A 23,862-nucleotide genomic window follows, 5' to 3' on the forward strand; every position below is an offset into this window, starting at 1 on the left:
TGAAGGGAATATTCCGAATATTCTTCGTGGCTAATGGAGAGGAAGCGGTATCTTCAAGGTCACGTAGCGAGGCTATGATAGTCGTAGCAGACAGGAGGTTCCTTAGAGGAGAGGAGGAGGTGGAGGAGCTGTGGAGATGGTTTAAGTTCCTTTCCTCGGGGAAATCTCCATCCATCTGGGGAGTCGCTGAGAGCGCAGCCAATTCACACGCTCTAACAGGCCTTTAATTTGGGGAAACATATGCCACCGCTTAGGCCTTTTGGAATCTGTTCACATGGCAGAAATTGGTTTTTATGGTGGACATTAGCTGGTGGACTAAATGAGGCATAAATAATGTTACTTACAAGTGATATACATTTAGCATTATCGTCTCAGCGCTCTCTTACTTTCTGTATCTATTATTGCCTGTGACACTAAGAAATATTAAATTACAATATGGAAATTTTTAATCCAATCATGAGAAAATATGCCCCGGTGGCACTTACTTTAATAAAAAAAAGCTATATAGGTCTCAGTTCCCAAGTTAAATTTGATTCTGTCGGCATAACTCAGAGGCAAATACAGGGAATTAGTAGTAACAGAAGTATTAGAACCATTTATTTACGTAAAAGCAGAAATGCCACAGGCTTTTTTTTTTCTACAAATTTTACACAATGCTACCTTCATTTAATTATTAATTATTTTCTCCTCTTGGGGTTTGTTTAAAAAAAAGCAACATGTCACTATTGTACTGACCATAAAAAGGTAAATGAATATAAAGAATTCCCTGAGTGCAAAGACTTGATGCTCAGAGATTTAAATCCAGATCATAGAAGAAAAGAAACGACTTATACGTCGTGCCCTCTCTGTTGTTGATTTGTGTAGTCAGACCTCTTTCATGGGTGGGGCTACTTCACATAATCCCCAACACAAGCTCTTTTTCTTGCAGCATGCATGTTTCCTATGGGTCCATGCACAGTCGCCAGCCTCCCTCCGCCCGTCTTCTGCTTACTGGCCCGAATTCACGGCGGATTATTTACACCCAGCAAATGCTGCGATATTGCAACGATGTCAAGTTTGCACTTTGTTCTTTATAGTTCCTTCAAACTGCATCCTGCCACAACACGCCACCACAGTGAGACAAGTTTGCTACTACAACGGCAGCCCCCGAGGGAGCAATAAGAAATGTGGAGTGGGCTCTTTCAGTAATTTTTGTCCCAGCCCCCACCACGCACATCAGAGCCCGAGGAGCAGATATGGTCCGAATTGTGAATCCACCCACACTGCATGTCACTCTCAATAACACAAAAACTGTGAGTATGCCATCTACGCCGGCCCCACGTACGCATGTGCACACACACACCTACGCACACAAAGTGTTGAAGAGAAACTATATTGCACACGTGTACCGGAAAGTGCAACTGCACAAATGTGGCTGATTGCAGATTCGACATATTTCCAGATAACAACAGGTATTTTACACCACTACATTCCTTTTGCACCTTTTCAGACTGCTTCCAGTCATGCTCCTGCTCTAATTATCTATAATCTTTGCTTGATGTTGCATCTAAGGTTTGAGTGGGAGCTTGGCAATGTTGGCGCGCTCTTTGTCTGCCTCCTGATAGAACACTTTCCACTCGGCTGAATTATCCACTCCATGATGACACGATGCAGCAGAGCAAAAAATGATGCTCCCCAGACTCCCGTGTATTCAGATTCTTTCAAATGGATCCCCACCCCCCACCTATTACACACACACACACACACACACACACGGCACTGCAGACACAGCTGACACAGGGAACATGGCCTGTTATGGATCAAGGGTCTTTGATATCCAACCGATAAGAAAATATGATTAAATTATTATTTTGAATAGAATTTTTGGTGTGTGTGTGAGAGAGAGAGAGAGAGAAACAGTGTGCTCGTTGTTTGCGCGTTTACTGCATAGGTGTGAAAACAAGCATGGCAGCAAAATGTCTGTTAGGCAGCCAACTACGAGCTCATGTGACCACGATGCTAAAATTTGCTCTGGCGTGGTTTGATCCTCATTTAGATGCTGCAGACTGCAGTAATTCAGCACATCACTTCATTAGTTCGTCATTTCGGGAAATCACACGTTAACAGTTATGAAACATGCACATGTTCTATTACCAAGTGGAATAACTGGAAAGATTTTAATTTAGATTATTTTAATTTTCATGCATAAGCAGGTTGCAGTGCTTTTATTAACTCACATTTTTCTGTGAATAATTTGGGTTGCACTGTAACCGCACCTCTCTCCCATGTGTCACTGATCGTCTGTCAGTCCCTAAGATCAGCCATTTAATACTCTGGGTGGCCATCACTCAGACGCTTCCACTGACCTTTGAACCTGTGTTGACAATTCAACCACCTCAAGTTGCTGTGGGGCCTCGTGTGTGTTGGTTGGCATTGCAATGACATGTTAAGTAATGACAGAAAAAGCTGAAAAGCTGCTTCCATGTTTGGGAAAACAAGACGCGACACACTATCTGTAAAATATCCCAATGCTATTGTGCTACAATTCATTTTAGAGTAATGTGTGTTTGTCATGTGGAGGTTTGCATCAGTGCATGTGAAAAAGTAAATCCTAATGTGTCTGCACATGGATACGTCACCATAGCAATAGCTGCACAATCTATATGATGAAGTCACTGCTGAGTGTAACAAGTGAATCATTATTATGTGTCTGAGTGTCAAATGCAGCCACTGAGATGTCAGTCCCTCCCCTCCTCCTCTCTTTCTCCTTTCCTGTCACTCTCTGTCATCTGCTACCAAGCAGCAAAGCAAAGCATGAACTCCTTAAAATAACCTGTGAGAAAAAAACTGCCCAAAGATAGTGAAGTGGCAAGTTCCATATTTGGGACCCCACTGGTCAAGGACGGAATCCCACCAGAACTTCGTGCCCCTGTGTGACCGCTATCCGTCTAGTCATGCAATGACTGAAATAAAGATAAGTAAGCTGTTTGTTTCAGTTTGTAGGCGTAGGGTTTAATTTAACAAAAAACTAGAGTACATCCTCTGCTCACGGATTGTGACCCATGATTTGTGTTTTTATAACATCACTGGAAGCAGTGATGGACATGCTGTTCTGCTCTTTATAGTTTGCAACCAAATGATTTTGGCTATAAAGTGTGAGAACACACAGTTCTGCTGCGATTGCAACGTAGTTCATGTCTGTACGATCCCAACTCTGAAGAAACAGAAAGCAAATCCCAGAAACCCATGTTTCTATTCATGGCAAAATTTACATCTCAACAAAAAGTTTGAAAAGTAAGTGATACTAAAAAGAAACAGCTGGATTAACATTTTGCAACTAATCGGGTTAAAAAGAGCATTTCAGAGAGGCGGAGGGTCACCCGTCAGCTCAAAACTCTGCGTGCAAATTGTGGAACAAGTTGAGAAAAATGTTCCTCAACAAAACAAAAATTGAAAACTTCCAAAATCGAATCATCTACAGCACATAATATCATCAACAAAGTTTGAGAATCTGGAAAAAGCTCTGTGCGCAAGGGACGAGGCTGAAAATCAGGATTGCCGTGATCTTCAGGCCCTCAGGCAGCCATGGATAAAACGGAGACATGATTCTGTCATGGAAATCAGTGCATGGGCTCAGAGTCACTGTCTGCAAGCACAGCTCGCCGTGCCATCCACAAATTAAGTCTAAAGTGCCATCACGCAAAGAAAACGCCAAATGTGACCAGAAAAGCCGCCGTCGTCTCTGGACCAAAGCTCGGTTAAAGCCGAGACGAAGTGGAAACCTGTGCTGAAGTCAGAACAGTTTTTGATCTCGTGGACGCCGCAAAAGAGGACAGAAGTCATCCGGCTCATTATTAGTGCTCTGTGATGTTACCTGGTAAAGATCCATCAATGCTGAAAGGTACATACAGATTTTAGAGAAACATGTTCTCCCATCCAGAACACGTCTGTTACAGGGAAGCCCCATATTCATCAGGAAGATGCTAAACCACATATTTCAGCATGGCCTCCTCCTAGAAGAATCCAGCTGCTTAGATGACCTGCCTACAGTCCAGACCTCTCACCAAGTGAGAGCATTTGGCTCATGAGACAGAAACTACAACAAAGATGCTGCAGGACTGCAGAGCAGCTAGAATTGTCTATCAGACAACAGGACAAAACGTCTCTTCTCGTGCTGCTGCCATCAAATTCAAAAATGAACTTTGTTTTCTCCGTTTTCATATTTGATTATTGATCAAATTTAACTTTGCAACATTTGAAAATCAATGCATTCAGTTTTTCTTTACCAGAGCATTCCAGCTTTGTTGGAATTGGTGTTGTATGAACTGAGGTACAGATGAACAGAAAAAAATATACCAATTCATTTTACTGGGCTGATATTCACAGTTTAAATGTTTGATTTTGGGCAGACGACACACTGTTACTTCTGCTATTTGAATCAGTTTTGATGACCTGCCTCAGAAAAAAAAAACCACTTTGATGCCACCCTCGAAGCTCAAAGAGACCATATTTGGACCAGAGGGTGGCACACCTAGGTGCAACTGTGAGACAGAGATATTTGTTCCCTGGTAACATGAAAATATAATTCTGAATTCCAGCCAACAAAACTTCAAACTTCACAGCAGACCACAGTCTTTGTTCAGTTAATACAATAATATTGGGTCCAGTTCAGTAACTGGAATTCGAGTAGCATGTTATTTTACTAGTGGAGTTTGGTCATTGCAACATTGTAACAACATAAGTGTCTGGAGACTGATTCACTTTTGGAGCCAGTCTGAAGTGGCCACTGGAGGAACTGCAATTTTTAGCACTTCCTTGTTAGCTTTGTTTTTCTGTCCCTGGAGGTTTCTGAGAAAAAAAGAAAAAAATGTAAAAATAATGAAGAAAAGAGTGTGTACTACCTTTTGATGAGAAGAGGAACGAGGGATGAGAAAGTGGATGAAACGGCTGCAAAATCTGCCACGCCGTGACAACTATATCAGAAAGCACAGCACTGCTAAGAATTGGCTCCACCTAAATTCCCTCCTACCACGATGGCTAAAACTAAAGCGCCTTAAAAGCAGAGATGGGCTGCAGAAGCGGGGAATCTTTACTAGCCGGATTATCTCTCTTGTAGCAGCCGGCTCTACAAATGCTTTTCTATCTGGTAAACCGTGTAGCTCTAAATTCAATTAGGGCCACATAAACATTTTCATGTGTGGCAAGTGAGCTGTGAAAGGGCAGCAAACAGGCTCAGGCTGCAGCTGGGAGAGACGAGCAGGGCCTGATCTACTTCTGGGGGAAAAGAGGAGGGAGCAGATTTGAGATGCTGTCGCAGATGTGCTGTAATATTTAGCATGCATCGAACTAGCTTCTTTCTGAGGGTCCAAGAAAGCCAGAGTGTCTCCTTATCACTCAGCATATGCCTGCTGCTGTCATGTTTCCACCAGTTAATTTGACATTTTGTGCCCTCGCGTCCACCCCAACCTTCCCTTCTATATCACACACAGAAACACACTGAACCCATATCTGTTCATTTCAATTAAACTCACAAACTCTTATCATCAGCCAGATAGCGTGACATTTGTGTCTGTGATTAAGCCAGCGATATCCTACCAGCACAGTGTGCATATGCAGCATATTCATCTTTTAGTAGCCGTGTCCTTTGAAGTCACATGTGCACTGAGAGGCTACAGTACTAAAGTAAGGGTAATAAATAATCACTCACTCTACTTTCCTCCTTGTCCTCTCGTCCTATGGCTCATATTACATTGCATTATTCTTTAGGCTACCCACTCCCTCTAGTGATGGACAAAGGCACTGCCTAAGGATCAGCCAGCAGGCAGGCAGGCGGCAAATGTGGAACTACGGGAATGACAGGAAGAGTCGGCCTCCTTCGCTGCGAGCTGGATGCCGAGTCAGGCTGCCGGTGGGAACGACAGCAGCAGACTGAGAGGAACGCTCGTTCGACGAGAACACACAGAACGCTCGCTCCTACTAAAGATGACTGAATGCAAGTGTTATGCTGTGTTTCAGGAAATGTGGTGGGCTAAAGTGTTAAGAGGCCCAAAAAACCCCAAAAGGCAACCAGAAATAGGACGAAGACAAACAGGAATACAAACACAGTGACAGCTGATTAAACTGCTCTCTGCTGTGAAGAAGCACGTTCGTTTGTATTAATGTGGCACGTTGTAATAATTGCTTGGGCTGGGTTTCTTCAGAGCTGTACGCCACTCTGCAGGTTCCCAGCAAGGCCTAGTTTCCCTCGGTTGCCCTTCCCCTCATCCATCTCGCTGGTCCAGATGATGTAGCGATGCCTTCACTCGCGGCCCTACCTCTGCGAATGTTAATAATCATACACAGCTTCCACTTTCCTATCTGCATTCGTAGCACTTATCAGTGGTAAAATGATAAATGCCGTGAGCGAGAAAACAACCCGGTCTGTTGCTTTAGTAACCTATCAATTATCATATCAAATTATGTGTCCATTTGAAGGATATCCGAGTGGGAATCGAGCTGAATGTATGGATGCGACACAAATACAGGAGCGCACAGAAGATACGACAAAAGGTGAGTGAGAAGTCAACGCGCCACACTGAACAGCATGAATGAAGCTCCTCTCTCTTTGCAGCGAATCATTACTTCAATTTGAGCGGTCTAATTTAAATTCCATTATGTCTTTACACTGACATGTTCAACATCAGATAGGGACTGAAACTAGATCTATTCCCTTCAAATTTAATTGATACTGCCAGAGTCTGGGCTGGCCACACAGTGAAAATGGGGCATTATTCATAATTCATTAAATTTTATATAACTGACTTACTTTTGAAGATTACACAATAACATTCATTGTTGAAGGGAGAGCCACGGTCAACCGGCTTTGTTGTATTGACGTCCCTGACGAGATGAACTTATTCCCCGGCTGTTTTGTCTGAGACACGCTGTGAAGTATGTTTAGCTGTGAATTCAACTCTTAAGATGATTTCACCGTTGTCCAACAAGTTTTTGTCCAGTTTTCTCGAGTCAGCAGCGAGCCAGCTCGCTTCGCTCATGAAAAGGTCAACCCTGAGCCGGTACTCCTGCTATTATATTGTGACACCTCTGTGATAATTAAAATGGCTTCGGCATATGGCTGCTACTGGTAACATGCTGCGTGACTCAATTGGGAGCCATTTGTAGCCTGTGGGGAGAAAAAAGGAAAAAGGAGATGCCACAGGGAGGCTAAATGTTTCAGGAGGTTTAGCCTTTTGACAAGCAACCAGGAAAAATGAGGATGTAGCCACTAGGGGTGTACGGCTTGATTGACTTGGGGTCTCCATCTCCTACAGTATCCCTCAAAATGTACAAATCGTGAGCTGTGTCTGAATGGACAATGCATCACACTGGATGTCAGCTCCTGGATTTCAAATCAGAGCCAACATGTAGCCTTGTTTTCAACCTTTTCACTGTCTGAAAACAGTCCGGTGAAAGTCTCAGGAGGGCTGCAATGACACCACCATGGATGAACACATGGATACAGAATGTGACTGCAGGTGGCTAAAAGACTTAGCATTAGCATGTATTTGGAGTCACCTGGTGCAACGTAGGTCTAACTAAGCACAGCATTAGTTCTGCCAGACCGATGAATCAAGCTCAGCCAGGAGTCCTGGTTGATCAGCTGTTCTCATAGCAGCCCACAGACTTTGCTTACATCTTGATCCACCGCTGATTTCTTTATCTTTTGCTTCCAAATAACCAGACTTTAGTTTTCCAGGCTTTCTGAAGGTCTTGGCCACTTTTTCACTCATTTCTTAGGCCATGACCATGTTTTTTTGTTTACTAGTTTGTCAAAACAAAACACAAACTTAATATAATTCAACCAAAAATAAAGAAAATATCTGAGATTCTGGAGAAAAGTTCACTGCTGTTTGTGATGTCCTGGAAGAGTTGCATTAAAATCAGGCATGATTCTGTCATGGAAATCAAGCCCACTGAGGCATTTGTTGTTGTGATTTAGCGCTATATACAGTACTGTACAAAAGTTTAGACAGGTGTGGAAAAAAATGCTATAAACAAAGAATGTTTTCAGAAATATAAATGATTGTTTATTGGCCCCAAATGTATTCTGCAGAGGACAAAGACCCCAAACACAAAGTCATTAAGGACTATCTTCGGCGTAAAGAAGAACAAGAAGTCCGGGAAGTGATGGTACGGCCCCCACAGAGCCCTGATCTCAACATCATCGAGTGTGTCTGGGATTACATGAAGAGGCAGAAGAGGAAGCCTACATCCACAGAAGATCTGTGGATAGTTCTGCAAGATGTTTGTAACAACCTACCAGCTGAGTTCCTTCAAAAACTGTGTTCAAGTTGACCTAGAAGAAGGCAAAAGGTGGTCCCACCAAATATTGATTTGATTTAGATTTCTCTTTTGTTCATTCGCTGCATTTTGTTGATTGATGAAAATAAATGATTAACACTTTTATTTTTGAAAGCATTCTTTGTTTACAGCATTTTTCTCACCTGCGTAAAACTTTTGCACAGTGCTGTAAATAAAATGAACTGAATTGAAGTCACAGCATGGACTAGTTCCCCATGACATCCACAAATACAGTTTAAAGCTGTCATGCAAATACAAATTTAAAATAATCTATTTGTGACATATTTTGGTGTTTCAGCTCTCTTTTGGTTTCTCTAAGCAAATATGTGGGTGGTCTTAAATTCACCACACATTAAACTTCCTTCCTAAGCTGTTTGCTAACTTTGGGGTTTGGAAATGATCGCACCACCACCAAGCAATCATCGGTGATGAGCAGAAGGAAGCCAATAGGCTGTGCAGAGAGTTTTCTGATAGCTAATTTATATTGATGTCAGCGCTGGAGCTGAACCTTGTTAAGTTTTAGTGATTTGATTCATTGTTGGTGTCAGACTTCTTGAGAAATGCTTGCTACTATTGCTAAACCACAAGAAAATAGTCTCAGCGTAACTCTACTGTTACTTGCCTTATTTTCACTGTAGCCTGAAGGTATATGACACACCAGAAATGATACTGAGCACCATTGATTGTAAAGGCTCCCTATCAGTCTCGCTGTGACAGGACTGGGGCAGTACAGTGGCTACCTTCACTGTGAATTACTGGGATTTAAAAGCTTTAAGCTTCTACTTTGGGGCGAGAAACTTACTAAGAACTGCGAGATGAGTAAATGTGCTTATCAACAAATGAAACGGCAATGAAAGTGAATATTCAAGAGGCTCATTTCATTATTTAAAAAAAAAAGGTGGCTTTACATTAAAAAAAGAACCAGCCCTTATCCAGGCTGCCGTTTAATGTGCTGCTCTCAGCACGACGAGCCACCACACTGCAGAAAATCACTGTGCTGTTGACGCAGGCAAAAAGAGACTCACAAGCCGGAGCACGTAAAAAGTGTCAGACTAAGGGTATTTATTTAGTTGCGTGCCTGTTACCACTCATTACTCAACATTACTGCTTGTACAACCCTAACTCAAGACGCGGCGAATTAAGAAACAAACACAGGAAATGGGAAAATGGATGTTGAGGGTCGGAGTGGGGCCGCTCAGGGACGACTTTATTACGGCAGCAAGAAAAAGACAAATTATTTAGCTGCTGAGGTTAATGTAAAGTAGAGGAGACATCAGCACTTTCTTTTTCATTATGGTGTTGCTACATATGATTATATATCCATTTACAGCATGTTTTCACCTCAGAGTTTTACCTTTATTTATTTACCGTAGCTGTGGTGAACAAAGGACCCACAGGGGGAAAAATAAAGACCAAAGTTTTCAACTTTGCTTCGTCGGATAAATAATCCACTGCTAATGACTCTTAATTCAGCTTCTTTCACTGGTTTTCTTCTCATTATTATTATTTTCTGCATTAGTTGTGGCTCACTTACATTAGCATCAATGGACGTTAGCACATAGTTTCTGTAAAAGAGCACACTCTGTTACGCACATGTGCATGCACGATGCAAAAAAATGCACAAAGCACACACATTCACACATTTAAGCCGTTTATCACTACAAATGTGACAGCCTGAGGCAGCTGCAGTCTAGTTTCCAGAATCTTTGCAGCCATACCTGGCAGCAAACAAGAGCGGCGCACGTGGACAAATACAATCTCCTCTCATCTCTATGCTGACAACAGACAGACGCTGACTAGCAGCACAATGCCACAGCCTCATTCCTCTGTGCATTAGCTAAACAAACTTGATTACAGGTGGCAACAGTTTGCTGTCTGTTGGATCCAGGTGCCAACTCCCAGAGATCCAAGCTATTATGAGCTGAAAAACACATTAAATGCCGCTTATTATTTTAATGTGTTCCTTAAACAAAAATGCATAGAAGCAATGTGATCAGCAGCAATAATGCTGCAATAAATGATGTTTATTTAAAACTCCTTTTTGGCTTTTGCTTCAGACAAAACAAATCGGCACTAATGGGTTTGCTCTGTTGCATTTTTATCAGCAGTAACATGAACAGATGCCTTAGAAAATATACAGTAGAAAGAAATATAGAAATGTGACAGCAGCTCCCCTCGCATTGTTTGGTGTGCTATCGCAGAACATAGTTTCTAAAAGCTAAAAACAGAGACCATCTCAGGTATGCAAGAGTAATCCATACAGCTGGATCTACAGTATGCTGAAAGTTGGTAGAATTTTCATGATTTTGGTGTCCAGTGGCACAAAATCTTCTGACAACTTGAACAATGTCTCCCCCCTGACTTAACTTCAACCTTTCTCTGTGGGAGCACAGACAGTAGTTGCTGTGATAACACTTGATGACACCAGTACAAAAAGAGAAGATTCATGATGTCAGTTAGACACCAGAATCTTGGTAACATTGTCAGGTATGTGTGCGGCAGCAGGAAAGGACTCCAAAATTCAGACTTGTGGAGGCAAAAGATAAACTCAAAACTGAGCTTTATTGTGGAATGGCAGAAAAACAGAAAACTAACTAAACTGGGAATACTCATGAAACTAGGAAGCAAGTAGGAGACAAAGCGGGGAATGAGGGAGAACGCGACACTGGACGGAAGAAAAAGGACTTAAATACACAAGAATGACGAGTGAGCAGAGAGCTCACCCAGACCGGAGACTGGGAGCACACACAGAGACGTGACTATGGGAAACAGGCAACTAGACAAAGACATGAAGACAAGGCAGGAAATGCTGGGGAGGAAAACCCAGACGAGACCAAACATGAACAGGACCAAATACTAAGACAACCATAACTAGAAGTACTAATTAAACTTCTCAGTGGACAAAACTAGGAGACATAACGAAATAAACCAGTATCCAAGAACCCAAACACACTAAACACTGGGACAAAGACCCGGGTACCCTTACAAACTGACCCTGACTCTATCGACTCTATTGAATTTTGCCTTTACTGATATTATTACTAAACTGTCTTTAAATGCACCATTATGGAACTCAATAAGTGGAACCTGACAATAGAAATGGGAGGTTCTGAGGCCACTGAATTTGAAAGTATAATAAAAACAGGAACACCACTAATTGTAATGCAGCTCACCACAAAGTCCTGTGCAGCCTCAAAGTGTACCGGTGAAAGGCGTTACCTTCACGGGAACAGGCAAAATGTAATGAGTTTCATTACATCACCATCACAGTAAATATAATGAGCGCTTACCTTTGTAACCGGCCTCAGTGGGAAATAAATGCCACAACCTTGAGGTGTAAGTGACACCTCTATTCGCTGACTAACCAAAGGGATCGTTAGCGACACCTCAGGCTCACGGTATTTTTCACGACAGGATTGTGAGGAGGCGTACTTTGTGTTTCGGCGCCAGGTCCTCCCTCACAGAATATCCCTATAAAAGAGCCGGAGGATTAATAATTCATTGATATCCGTGACCACTCACACTCTCCTTTATAAGACAGGCTTATATTAGCGCCGTACCCGTCAAGCGGTCCAAACAACTCTTACAGCGCCATTAAAATTTTAAAAGCCGCTCAGCGTGGGGGCTGGGTAAATAGACAATTACTGAGTTTGATAGAAACGTAATGCGTTCCCCATTGGAAGGAAGTAGAAGAAAACCTTGGGGGGAGAAAAACGACTTATAGTCAGCTGAAGGATAATTTATTTAAAGGGCAACGTTCAGGCTGACTTCCACACCAAACACTGTGGACAGTCAGAAATTCAGTCACGTACTGGAGTATTTTATGCAGCTTGAAAGGGGTATTAACAGAAAATAGATATCCAAATTCAGGGGCATCTATCTCCCGCCGCCATGGGTGAAAGATGCTTACGCAATCTGGTCGGTAATAGGAGGGTGTTTAAGCAGGTTATTACCATTAAACTTCAAATGGAAATAAAGAAGCGGACCTGATTGTAAAATTAACGCAGTGTGGACACATTTTACGGCCACTTTCAATCTCTCATGGATAAACCAGTAGATCACTTTAATTAGACAATGTGTTAATTGACTGCAGGTCCTGGGGTGTGATGTGTCAACATTAGTCTCCATCAATGACAACCTCCTCCAGGCACGACACCATTCACTCTGACTGAGAGTGAGACATGATACTGAGACTGATTGAGGATGTGTGTGTGCTCATGTCTTATTTTATTTTACATGGGCTTTCTTTTTTAGGTATGCTGTGTGGGTTTGGACGTCTGCAGTTTTGTGCATCTGTGACCTAATGAATGTATATCAGTGTGTGGGAGAAACAGACCGTGCTGAAGCAGGACAGAGAGGATAAGAGACGGTGAGGCAGAGAGGGAGAGAGAAACACAGCGTGCGGTCTATCGCTTCACTGTGGTCTGACATTATTATGTGTTCATCGCCTGGCTGCTCTCCCTGGCCTGCCCATGTTTGGGAAATGGCAAGGGACATCAACATTACAAGGTATCGCACTTGGCTCGGAAAAAAACTGGATAAGGTCAAGATGCGGTGTGCCTCTGGGACCGGAAAGTCTCACACTCACAGCTCAAGGAGAAGGACAGTGGGACGAAGCTACTCCCCGCTTTTAGACGATACCCCAAATGCTCTGCATGTTCCAGATGGTAAAAAGCCATGGGGTATAATAGAAATGAGACAAAATCAATCGTGACACTGGCATGTATCAGTTTAATTAACACACGTGTACTTTCACACACCCCCTTCTCTCTGACTCATGCGAATAATGTCGGCACCCTTGTACTGCCGACCGGGATCAGTGGCCAAGCGTATGATTATACGCAACTCTCTGAAGTCGTAGAGAGTTGGCTTCCATCAACGCTTCAGCCACCGTGGCAATCACACAGGAAACATAATGAGGCCATTAGGTTTGGCGAACGCAGCCTTTAAAGCCTCTTGTTCAACCGGCTGGGTTTCTACTCCGCACATGCTCATAGCTTCAAAGCCTTTTAGCAGCTTGATGTGATCCAAGATCGGCGGCGTGCTGCAGTAGCAGGTGCAATGCATCCTGATTGGATGGCTTCCTGAATGGCTTCCTTAATGTGGCAGCGTTTCCTCGCTGAGGAGAGTTTTAACATTATGTGACACCTTTAAGTGCATCTGGTGACCTTTAGCAGAAGTTAGAAAATGCTAAAACTGTGCTGACCTAGTTAACTTCTGGAGAGGGGAGTTTTGTGCATGCAGTCACGAGGGTAAGATGTTGCTGATAGGAATGTGTGTATTCATTTTATCCTGTTTTTCTGGATATATTTAAAATGGTCAGCTGTGCTCGCATCCCATGCAAATGATTTTGCCTTTTATTCTACAGAGCTAAAATCACATTCAGAAATGAAAAAGAGAAATGACCCAACATACATTAAGTGACTCATTCTACACATTGAACCCAGTGAGAGTATTATGCAACATGACATGCTTTTAAAACCACACTGCGTGAAATCAGTAGGTCAAGAGCGAGCAGCAGCCTGACCCCGACTGTTTGGGAACTGCAGCCAAGAGTCTAGTTCCGGAGGCCAGTGTCAAGACCCATTCTCCATTCATGTTTTGTGGCACATGTCTTCTTGCCATGACATCATACTTCCACTGCAAAAAAACCCCAAGAAAACAGGAGATGAGAAACAAATTTGTAGACACTAATTAGACTGGGATTAGGGGAAGGAGGGAGGGTAGAGGGAGGGACGAGGGAGCTGGGGCTCGCTGGAAGGGTTTCATTATTTATGATATTCTAGTTTTTCACCCTCTTCTTCCTCCAGAGCAGACAGCCACCAGGGTAGCAAGAGAGGCAAGAAAAGAAACAACTTTATAATGTATTAGCATCAGTAATTTAGGCTGAGGGGGAAGATGGGCTGATGGAAAGTGAGAGGGAACGCGGCCTGTCTCTACATCCTAAATCACCTCCCCTCGCAGCAGAGATGGCGCTCACGAATGCTTCGTCCTTGTTGGTCAGTCTCTAGAACCTTCTTTCACAAAGTGTGCTGCAAAAGCAGTCTCCTCAAAACATTTCTGCAAGATTCTTTCAAAACAGAGATAATTTTTCTGAATCCTGTGCAGGAAGAATCTGATACCCTGCAGAGGAAATGAAATAGCATTTAATGTCTTATAGATACCCAGTATGCACGAGTGTGTATGTGGGTGCATGTACGCGTGTGCGTGTTTGCTGCATGACATTTTTTTTCTGCACGTGTTCCTTCAGTTCTCAAGAGGGATTTGAGAATTTCAAACACACGCAGTCAGCTTTATTGATGACTTGCCAGATACGGACGACCTGCCTCGGCATGAGTTCTCACGACTTTAAAGACCACTCAAGTCGAGCAATACCCACAGTGGGTTATGTTAATTTTCCATACTACTCTTCAATAACCCCTTTAAAACCCACAGAGGACAACAAAGGGAGCAACGTGTGTCAGAGAACATGAAACAGTCATCAAGGAGCAAAGATGCAGCAGCCCGAAAGCCGGCGTCCCAATGCCGGTACTTATGGTCACAGCTTCCTTAAAGGAATATATTCATTTAGATTATGCTGATGGGTAAGGATCTCAAGGTTCCCTTAGAAGAGATGAATGTTTCAAGATCACACTAGAAGAGGCACTGCTAAAGCTTTCCATTTTGTATTCAAGCTGTCATTCACAATGCCATTATGCCCATGACTGCTGAGGCTGGGAGGTTACACTGGCTCAAAAATACTTCAGGAAAGAACTTGTCACGTCACCGGAGGAATGCATCATTGGAATTATGTTCATGAATATTAGAAATGACAGTTATTCTCAACATGGCTACCACTACAGTGCCAGTTAATATCTAAGGTTAAGGCTTGGATGTAACCTGCTTAAGCTTGAGACAGAAACATTAAGACACACACGACAACAGACTGAAAGAGAGAAAAAGGGGGGAGATCGGCGACAGATACACAGAGACAGTGAGAGCGCATTAGCCTCCTGTACACGCCTCAGAGGACACGCCACCAACCCCCGGGGAATCCACAGCAGTGTCAAGTCCCCCCACAGGTAGTCGCAGTGCAAGACACAGCCGACCAATCTGTCTGAAGTAAGGCTGAGAGAAAGTCTCTGAACCAAAAATGTTGTGAATTTATGGTCCATGTTGCAGCTAGTCAGCCAAATAGCACACCAGTCATCCAGCTGTGGTGCATTTTCATTTAAGCATTTAATCCAGAGGAATTCAAAATGGTCGTGGTGAGAAGCTGGCTAAAGGTCACTGGATGGGGCACAGGCTCTGCTCAGTTGTTGGTCAGAAAAGGTTCCAGTGATCAACATACATGTTGTGTTCTGAGCCGCCTAGTTCTTGGTTGTTGGCAGGAAGAGTTATCTCCCTGAGAATCTCCTTGAGGGCACGGGGAAGCATGTGATGTGACATAACCACTGCTAACCTTATCCAAGTAGGGCCTCCTGTGGCACCCATCTTTGACTAACCACAGGCCGCTTTTTGATTAACTACTTAAATCTTCAGCTTGTTTTTAATTTTATCGAGACAAACTGTCCCTCAGTCCAGTAAGTAACTACTACAACTGAAGAAAATGAATAACTTTGGGCTCTATAGATAGGAAACGCTTGGGAGAACTTTCAAATCCAATAAATCTTCTTGTCCCCATCAAAAAACCAGAGAAAGATATGAAAACTCTGCCGAGGCAGACAGTTTTTCTCCTGCCTAATCAAAACTGTTATACAGAGAGTAAATATGAGCCTTATAACAATGAGTCAGTAAACACTGATCTTATGGAGCCTGTTCTAAAAATTCTCTGCTGCAACTCAACCAAATTTGAGCAGCAGGAAAAAAAGGACAACAAAATTCTGCATCTGTTTTAGTAACAGTGACCCGACCACAACTGCTAAACCCGGAGGCAGGTTGCATTGAACCACATGATCCAGATGATCCTGGTGCAGATGCCTTTGGCTTTGACGAATTACTGGATCCAGGTTTCTGCAGTCTTTTTCTATTCAAATATTATAATTTATTAAAATATTTCAACAAAGGAAATACTGAGTAGACTGAATGTGAAGTATGTTTTAAACTGCTTGGATGCATCTTCATTAAAAATAATAAATTCAGTTAGCAAAAATCTCACAATCAAAATGTTTCATGTAAAAAACTGTGTGCTGCACATTTTGTACCGAAACCTGTGCATGAACTTGTTAATTTTGGTGTTTATTCTCATACACAGACATGAACTGAATCACGTGACCCATATTAAAAATATAAAAGCACAAGTATAAAATAGGTCTAATTTTAGCAAAACATCAAACAGCCAAATATAGTTTAATGTTAAGAATGACCCAAGAAAATATGTTAAAAAAATAAACATTCAGGGAATTCAAAGAATATATGAATTCTTACATTAATACTCTTTATCAGTTAGTTAGATTGCCATTACTAACCTTCATTATTAATGGTTAAACTCATGTTATGATCAATATGTAACTTATAGAGGTAATTTTATATAACTTGGATGAATGGATGGATTAATAACCATATCATCAGACTCAGATTAATACATCAAATAATTACATCAAAACAACCAATGACTGCATCTTACACATACATGGTGTTTGCTAGTTTGCAAAGAAACTATAAAGACATGTGCAGTGATTTACTGAAATGCGCAAATTTACATGGGAATACAGTATGTAAGGTAAAAACATGACAAATTGACATGACCACCTATATTCTTGCATACAGCCCGAACTCTCTCAGGCAGCTTTCTGTAATTTTGTTCTGTAGTCTTCAGGAATAGTTCTCCAAACTTCTGCAAAGACTTTCAAAGCTTATCTCTGGCTGTTTCTATCTTTTGTTCTCTTTTAAGATGACACAGTGCCTCAGTAATATTAATATCCAGCCTATGGGGAGGCCAATCCATGACTGGTTCCACTGTGTCTTTTTACTATCATGCTGAAAAATTAAGCCAATCAGATGCTTTCCAGATGGTATTACATAGTGGATCAAAATACTTTTTTATTTTCATAATTCTATCAAACCATGACAGAGCCTCTGCTGTGATTTACAGATGGCTCTAGCCTCACTGTATCACTCTGCTGACTCCCTCTTCACATGCTCACAATTTGAACCAAGAATTTCAAATGGGGATTTATCACTCCACAAGAAACGGATTTTCAGCACAGCGCTTGTGTTATTGGCATAACCTTTTTTTCCTGTTTCCCTTCCTTAAAAATGGCTTCTTGACAGCCACACTTCCACTGAGATTGTTTCTGATCACGCTTCAGTGAACATCTCGGGTCCAGGAAATGACTTTCAGATGTGGATCATCTACTGTCGACTTTTTTTTTTCTTCTTTTTTTTTTAGGTCAGCCAGTCCTTTTTTTGTCCTCCAGCTGATCACAATACCCACATCACCTCGTACTGTACAAATCATCCAGTTATCTTGTATAAGCCCTCAGTTGCTGTACATCTGCTAGCCACTTTGCAACCCACCTCCGATGCAGCTCCTTGTTGCTGCTGTCTCCACTTCTACCCTTTCCTGGAAGGGCAAGCAGGTCCCAAGACAGCACTTCAATCAAATATAAATTTGTGAAAATCAAAATCTCAGTCTTTCTTGACTATAATTGTCCTGATTAAGACATAAAAAATACTATAGCAGTTAACTGTTAAAATATAATTAATAAATCTTACCAAATATCAGACAGAGAAGGGCTCTTCTGGACCCCGGGTCTGAATTTAGATTAGAATCATCAGTTGTTTACATGAAATCAGTCTCTGACCATCAAGTATTTGGCTGTTGTTATTTGGATGTTTGATTTTGGCTCAGGCTAAAAACAGTGTAGATGATTGACACTGTGCAGGACATAGCCTTTCATGTGACCTCAACACTAACCTTAGCACATGTCTTCTAAAGCCTTAAAAGGTTTATGATAAATAGATGTGACAAGCAAAATGTGCCTGAAGTGGTGGCCTAGTTTCTATATTATAACAGATTCTAGATACCAATCAATGTAAAAGAGACACGTGTATTAATTTTAAAAGATAAAAGGAATTGTGAAAGTCAACAAAATATTGTAGTCAATGGGGGAAAAAAGTACTAAAAGACAAAGTCTGGAAGCAGTGGTCTGCAGACCAATTTTTCCACCATCATTTCCACAAAGTTATGAAGAAGTACAGTCCACAGAGGCCCTAAGCCAACGAGCCCAACATCAGAGCTATTTTGGCAGCACAAGGAGGACGACACAATATTAGGTAAGAGTCAATATTGCGCCTACCTGTGTCCTGACCATGACTCCAATGGGAGCTCAGGAGAATTTGAGCGTGTAAAGCAACCAAAGGTGGTTACATTTCTGGTGAGGACTGTCTCTGTAGTTCAAAGAGATGAAAAATAAATGAGGCCGCAGACAGTCAAGATTGAAGTGGCTGAATAAGCCTGGTCATCCATCCAAGCGGTTAGTCCTAGCTGCCCAACTTACTCTTTTTCTAACTGAACCACTGTTGCAGATAGGTTAAAAGACTTGAAGTTTAATCGCTCATTCCCTCCCCTCCATTCATCAGCAGATCAAGTACCAAAAGCAAATCAAGATTAAGGAACAGATCTCCTCTCTTTTGAACAATGCTCTTGAGGCCAGACATGATTTCCTGCTTTTTTTCACCATGAAAGTGAAAGAGACTTTGAAACAGTGGCCTAAGTCTTTGAGATAATTATTGAAGATTTAAAGCTGGGGGCAGCCACACACAATAACCTCCTTACCCTCTCCATCCAGCGCACACACATGCACTTACACACACACACACACACGTTCCCCTCATAGTGCCTCGGTCTTCACTGCGGGTTAAAAAACAAGTTCATGCACCATGTTATAATCAGCTCAGACAAGACTGAATATGTGGGATTTTTTCTGTTCTTTTTTTTTTTTTTTTTTTTTTTTTTTTTACAAATGGAGTAAAGACAGAGGAGCAGCCACAACAACAAATTAAGCTTGTGAAACCACAAAGAAGAGCCCAACGGCTCCCTGTGAGCTTACATGGTTGTGTAAATGACTTACATTCATTTTGGCTCATTATTCTCTTCCTATGAGGGCCCACTTGTGTAAGAAGGGCAGGATTTTCATATATTTCATATGCATAAATAGGCTCGGATGAGGTCAGTGTCATTTTAGAATTAAGTAAATGGTTCTCTGGGAACTCAGCTTCACACAGCAGGGCAGCAGCCTCCCCCTGACTTTGACCTGGACAAAATCCTTACATTAGAACACTGTATGTTGTCCTACAGCCAAACAACCTGTTATGATTCCAAAACAGTCTTAAATTGACCATCTAGCCTTCGTTTTATGTTTAGATGTTACGACAATAAATCACGATAACCAATAACAACAAGTCATTAGACATTATTGTTTCAAGGAGGCACACATCTCATACGTGATAATTTATTGTGTGTGTGTGTGTGGGGGGGGGGGGGGGGGGGGGTGTGTAACCTAACCTAACCTCATCTCCCAACACCGGCTTTGGAAATTGTGTGGTGATCCAACAGGGGATGTTTTTCTTCATTTCTAATTTAAAGGATGGATATTTATAAATAGTCGTAAACCTAATTCATTCATTCTTCGGTGACTCAGGTGAAGCACAAACAGTCCTCCAGTGGACAAACACATAGCCTAAAGAATTTGAGGACTTACCGGGGATTGCGTTATTTTTACGACTCTCTCTTTCCTTTCCTCCACATTTAATTCGGATGAAAACCTTCGCGTCACAGGGATGAATCATGCACTCGCATATCTCAGATATGCTGCAAATAAGTCATAAATATTTTCCCCACTGCGGCAATAAATCACGATAAAATCCGTATTAAAGTCATCACTGACGAGTGTAAAGCTACGCAGTGTTTGTTCACCAAACAGCAGAAGACAAGAAAGAACTGACACGGGGGGGTCGTGTGTAATTCACGGTAGAGTCAAAGGTCGAGGCGGAAAACGCGACTCACGGTGCAGCACAACAAGCCCGTGCCCGTCACGGGTGCGCGTCTGTAGCTGAGTCTGCACGGGTGCACCTGTTAACAGCGAACCCAAACTCCGCGGCACAAAGTCAAAGCTCTGCGCGTCACGGAGCTGCTGGAAATATCACACCCCGCCGGCACAGCTGGCGTGAAATTAGAGTGTGGCCAGGAACCAGTACGAAAACAAAACAGGGCAGATATTAAAGCGGGGCTGTACTTACGCTGCTGTTCTGTCCGGACCAGTAGACCACCGCGTGGTTATGCGCAGAGTCTCCAGTCAGAGCGAAAGTGCTGCTGGTGAGCTTGGGCTCATCCTGGCGGGTATTTCCTCTCCCTTCGTCCCTGTTCCACCTGAATTCGGACCTGCCTTGTTTGTGCGCGTCTAACATAGAACCCCGCTCATCCGGAGAGCCCACATCCACGCCGGCCCCTCCGGTCCACCCGTTCTCGCTGAACTCGGCAAACTCATGACCGCTTCTCTTTGCTCTCCGGAGCGCAGAGTCCTCAGCCATCTCTCGCTTATCATTGTTGCTTCGACTTTCTTCACTGGACCCGGGTGCACCTTCCTGCATACTAACTCCATCCAAACTGGCATCTTGGGGGAACTGGGGGGCACCCTCGGCAGAAATCCCCGCCTCACGGTCGCCGTCCATTTCAGTATCCTGGTCGGTAACTCCGAGTTCCTTAAACTCTACTCGGATGTTTTTTAGGGTGGCAAGCTCCTCTGTCGGGTCGGCGCGTATCCCCAGCTGTAATTTCTCCTGGTGAAGTTGAACTGGCGTCGGGCAAGATGCGCAACTTATCTCCGCCTTGGCATTTTGTAGGGTATGAGCGGCTATCATCACCCAGATACCCAGAGATAAGTGCATGCCTGGGCAGAAGCCAGCCCAAGTCTCCATCGCTGACAGAGATTTTGGGGGGGGGGGGGTGAAGGACGATTGGAGACCTTATCCGACACCTTAACTCCTTTGTCTCAGGTCGATGTGGAATAACTGACGCTTGGCTGTCCGTCTACTCGTTTGGGGGAAAGAAAAGTGCTCTTCAGCGAAACTGTTCACGTCCAAGGATCTTTGGTCGGGAAAGCCACCACACAGGAGAGAGGAGGAGCTGTATCGCAGCCAGCTGCCGAGTGTGCGCCCGGAAGAGACAGAGAGAGAGAGAGAGAGAGAGAGAGAGAGAGAAGCAGAGAGAGAAAGAGAGAGAAGCAGAGAGAGAGAGAGAGAGAGAGAGAGAGAGAGAGTTGGGCGCTGTCCGTGGTGCTGAGTCTCCTCCAGCTCTTTGAAGTTGTTTAGATCTGAGAAATACAACATGGTCATTGTATGCCACCTACCATATAATATCACACGTTTTATATATCATATAGTTGCCATGGAGTTAGTAAAATTGGCCTTTTTTTTACTCTTAGTGGTCTTGTACTCACCTAATAAGCGACTCTGGATTCTTATGTTATTTTGGGTGCGGATTTCTTTCAGATCACCACACCGTGCCTACAGATATGGTTCCGCTCAGTTAGTTACAGTTTCATGAATTGATGTTGGAAAAAAAAAAAAAACTCTGAACGCTCAATCCCCCCACCCCTTTGCCCCTCCCCTCCCCCCCCCCCACACACACACTTGGCTCTGTATGACGTCACTCAGAAGAGATATCGCTCATATGGTCAACTCATATACACAACTTTTTAAGTGGGAACACACACACTCAGCTGCTGTTCAAATATTCTGTTTTCAAGTCACAGCCAATTACAAGAAAGCAGGGTTTAACTCAAGACGGCTTTAAAGAGCAGGAAAAAGCTTGTTTCAGACAGAGGAATAACTAAGGAGCTGCACCTTTGACCACTTTAAGATAAATCAGAATTACTTTCAGCTTTACACATAAAGAGCTAAGGTGGGAGAGTCCTAAAACAAAAATGCAGACCAGAAAATGAAGTCATTTTTAAACTTTGCTGTCATTTTGCTACTGTTGTCCTCGTTATTCTGACTATTACTGCTTTTTAGAGGTGAAATTAGACTTTATCCTGATTTTACACAGCTAACCAGTCAGCAGCACTCACTGGCTTCTCATTTCCCATGCTTGTGTTGTATGTCCCTACTCAGCATGCCAATCTGTCTCTCTGTCTCAACAACATGAAAAATGAAAAAAAGAATGAAAAAGAGGCAGGTCAGTCTGATGGCACTGTGTGTGTGTGTGTGTGTGTGTGTGTGTGTGTGTGTGTGTGTGTGTGTGTGTGTGTGTGTGTGTGTGTGTGTGTGTGTGTGTGTTTGGGTAGAGTGGGGGGAGAACACTCACTGATGGATTGGGATGGATTGGCAGGGAGTTGCACCACTCCTTGGGGGGAAATAAGGCAGTGCCTAGAGGCATGTGAGAATGAGAGAAGGAGGGAGGGGAGCGCTGGGATACTGTGCTACCGCCTTCTGCGCATCAAGGACTCAGAGCGCGGAGGAAACTGTGATAAAAAAATAGTGGTGGAAAACTGTGGGGGGGAGTTTTTCTGATGGAGCAGGTTTTGTTGAGGGTGTGTGTCTAAGTTCAGCACAGTTATTCATTAACAATCCAGCATGTTGTGTCCTTGTCTATCAACTTGACTGCCCACAAATTGCCCATCAGGGAAAACTCAGGGGACTCTGCCTGAATTTCAACAAATTCCCAATCATATCAGTGTGAGAAAGACAGCAGCAGAGGAAGGAGACGCATCACATTGTGTGAAAAAAGCATGATCTGGAAGGAACCAGCGCAGGATTCATAATAAGGAGTAATGTGAATCTTTTGCATTGCCACAGAGCTCGTGGGTACATTTAATCTAAGGAGTATGAAGCACCTCAGCTGTCAGTGTAGATTAAAATAGCTATATTTTATACATTTACAGATGCAGGTGACAATTTGAATGAGAATTTGTTAAGATGTGAACCCCACAGAGAATAATCACCTGAATCTGAAGCGCCCCTCAGCTTGACAGAGGTTTTTCAAAAGTTTTAGCTCATTGTTAAGCTATCTTCCTTTTTGATTCAGTCTCAGCTCTCATAGCATGAGACTATCCTCTCATAAAACACATTCCCCATATTTTGTGCAAGAAGAGCCATCAGGTTACCAGACGTTGCTTTTACGTCTGTGCCTCATGCCGCAGGAGCAAATGAGGACTCACAAATGCTGTATTTTAATACGGGAGACCCCTCACGTTCTGTTTACGCTGATTAAAGTCAATGTCTCGTTTAGCCATTACTGTCCCATCCTCAGCCATCCTCTATGGTTAACTGGGTCAGCACAGATCTCAATTTTTTAACCAAAAACCTGATTCCACTGCCAGCTATGTTTGGACTGTATGCAGGACTTCGGGCATTTGTATAGTGTCTACTTTTATTATCTTCCTGAAATCACAGGAGTTTAGCTTTAAGCTCAGGGTTGGCTCATTTGTGTACAACATGTTCTTGTCCCACAGCCTCAGATCCGTCATACACGAATAAGGTGTTCTTTGATGTCGGTGCCTTGACCCGCCTGCCATGGCGATATTAGCTGCTGACAGACAGCGGTCGTGTTTTAAAAAGCAA

General features: G+C 42.9%; 1 protein-coding gene across 2 annotated transcripts in view; it reads right to left on the minus strand.

Annotated features, from left to right (window-relative positions):
- sorcs3a (sortilin related VPS10 domain containing receptor 3a) overlaps nucleotides 1-21,432 on the minus strand; it is a 240,046-nt gene extending 218,614 nt beyond the window's left edge. For both annotated transcript variants that reach the window (XM_063477027.1, XM_063477028.1), the window contains exon 1: nucleotides 20,542-21,432. In XM_063477027.1, the coding sequence (XP_063333097.1) occupies nucleotides 20,542-21,219 (678 nt within the window). In that variant the 5' untranslated portion in view covers nucleotides 21,220-21,432. The remainder of the gene's footprint in view (nucleotides 1-20,541) is intronic.
- Between the last annotated feature and the right edge of the window lie 2,430 nt (nucleotides 21,433-23,862).

The sequence above is a fragment of the Pelmatolapia mariae genome, linkage group LG6, assembly GCF_036321145.2.
Source record: "Pelmatolapia mariae isolate MD_Pm_ZW linkage group LG6, Pm_UMD_F_2, whole genome shotgun sequence".
Classification (NCBI taxonomy): Eukaryota; Metazoa; Chordata; class Actinopteri; order Cichliformes; family Cichlidae; genus Pelmatolapia; species Pelmatolapia mariae.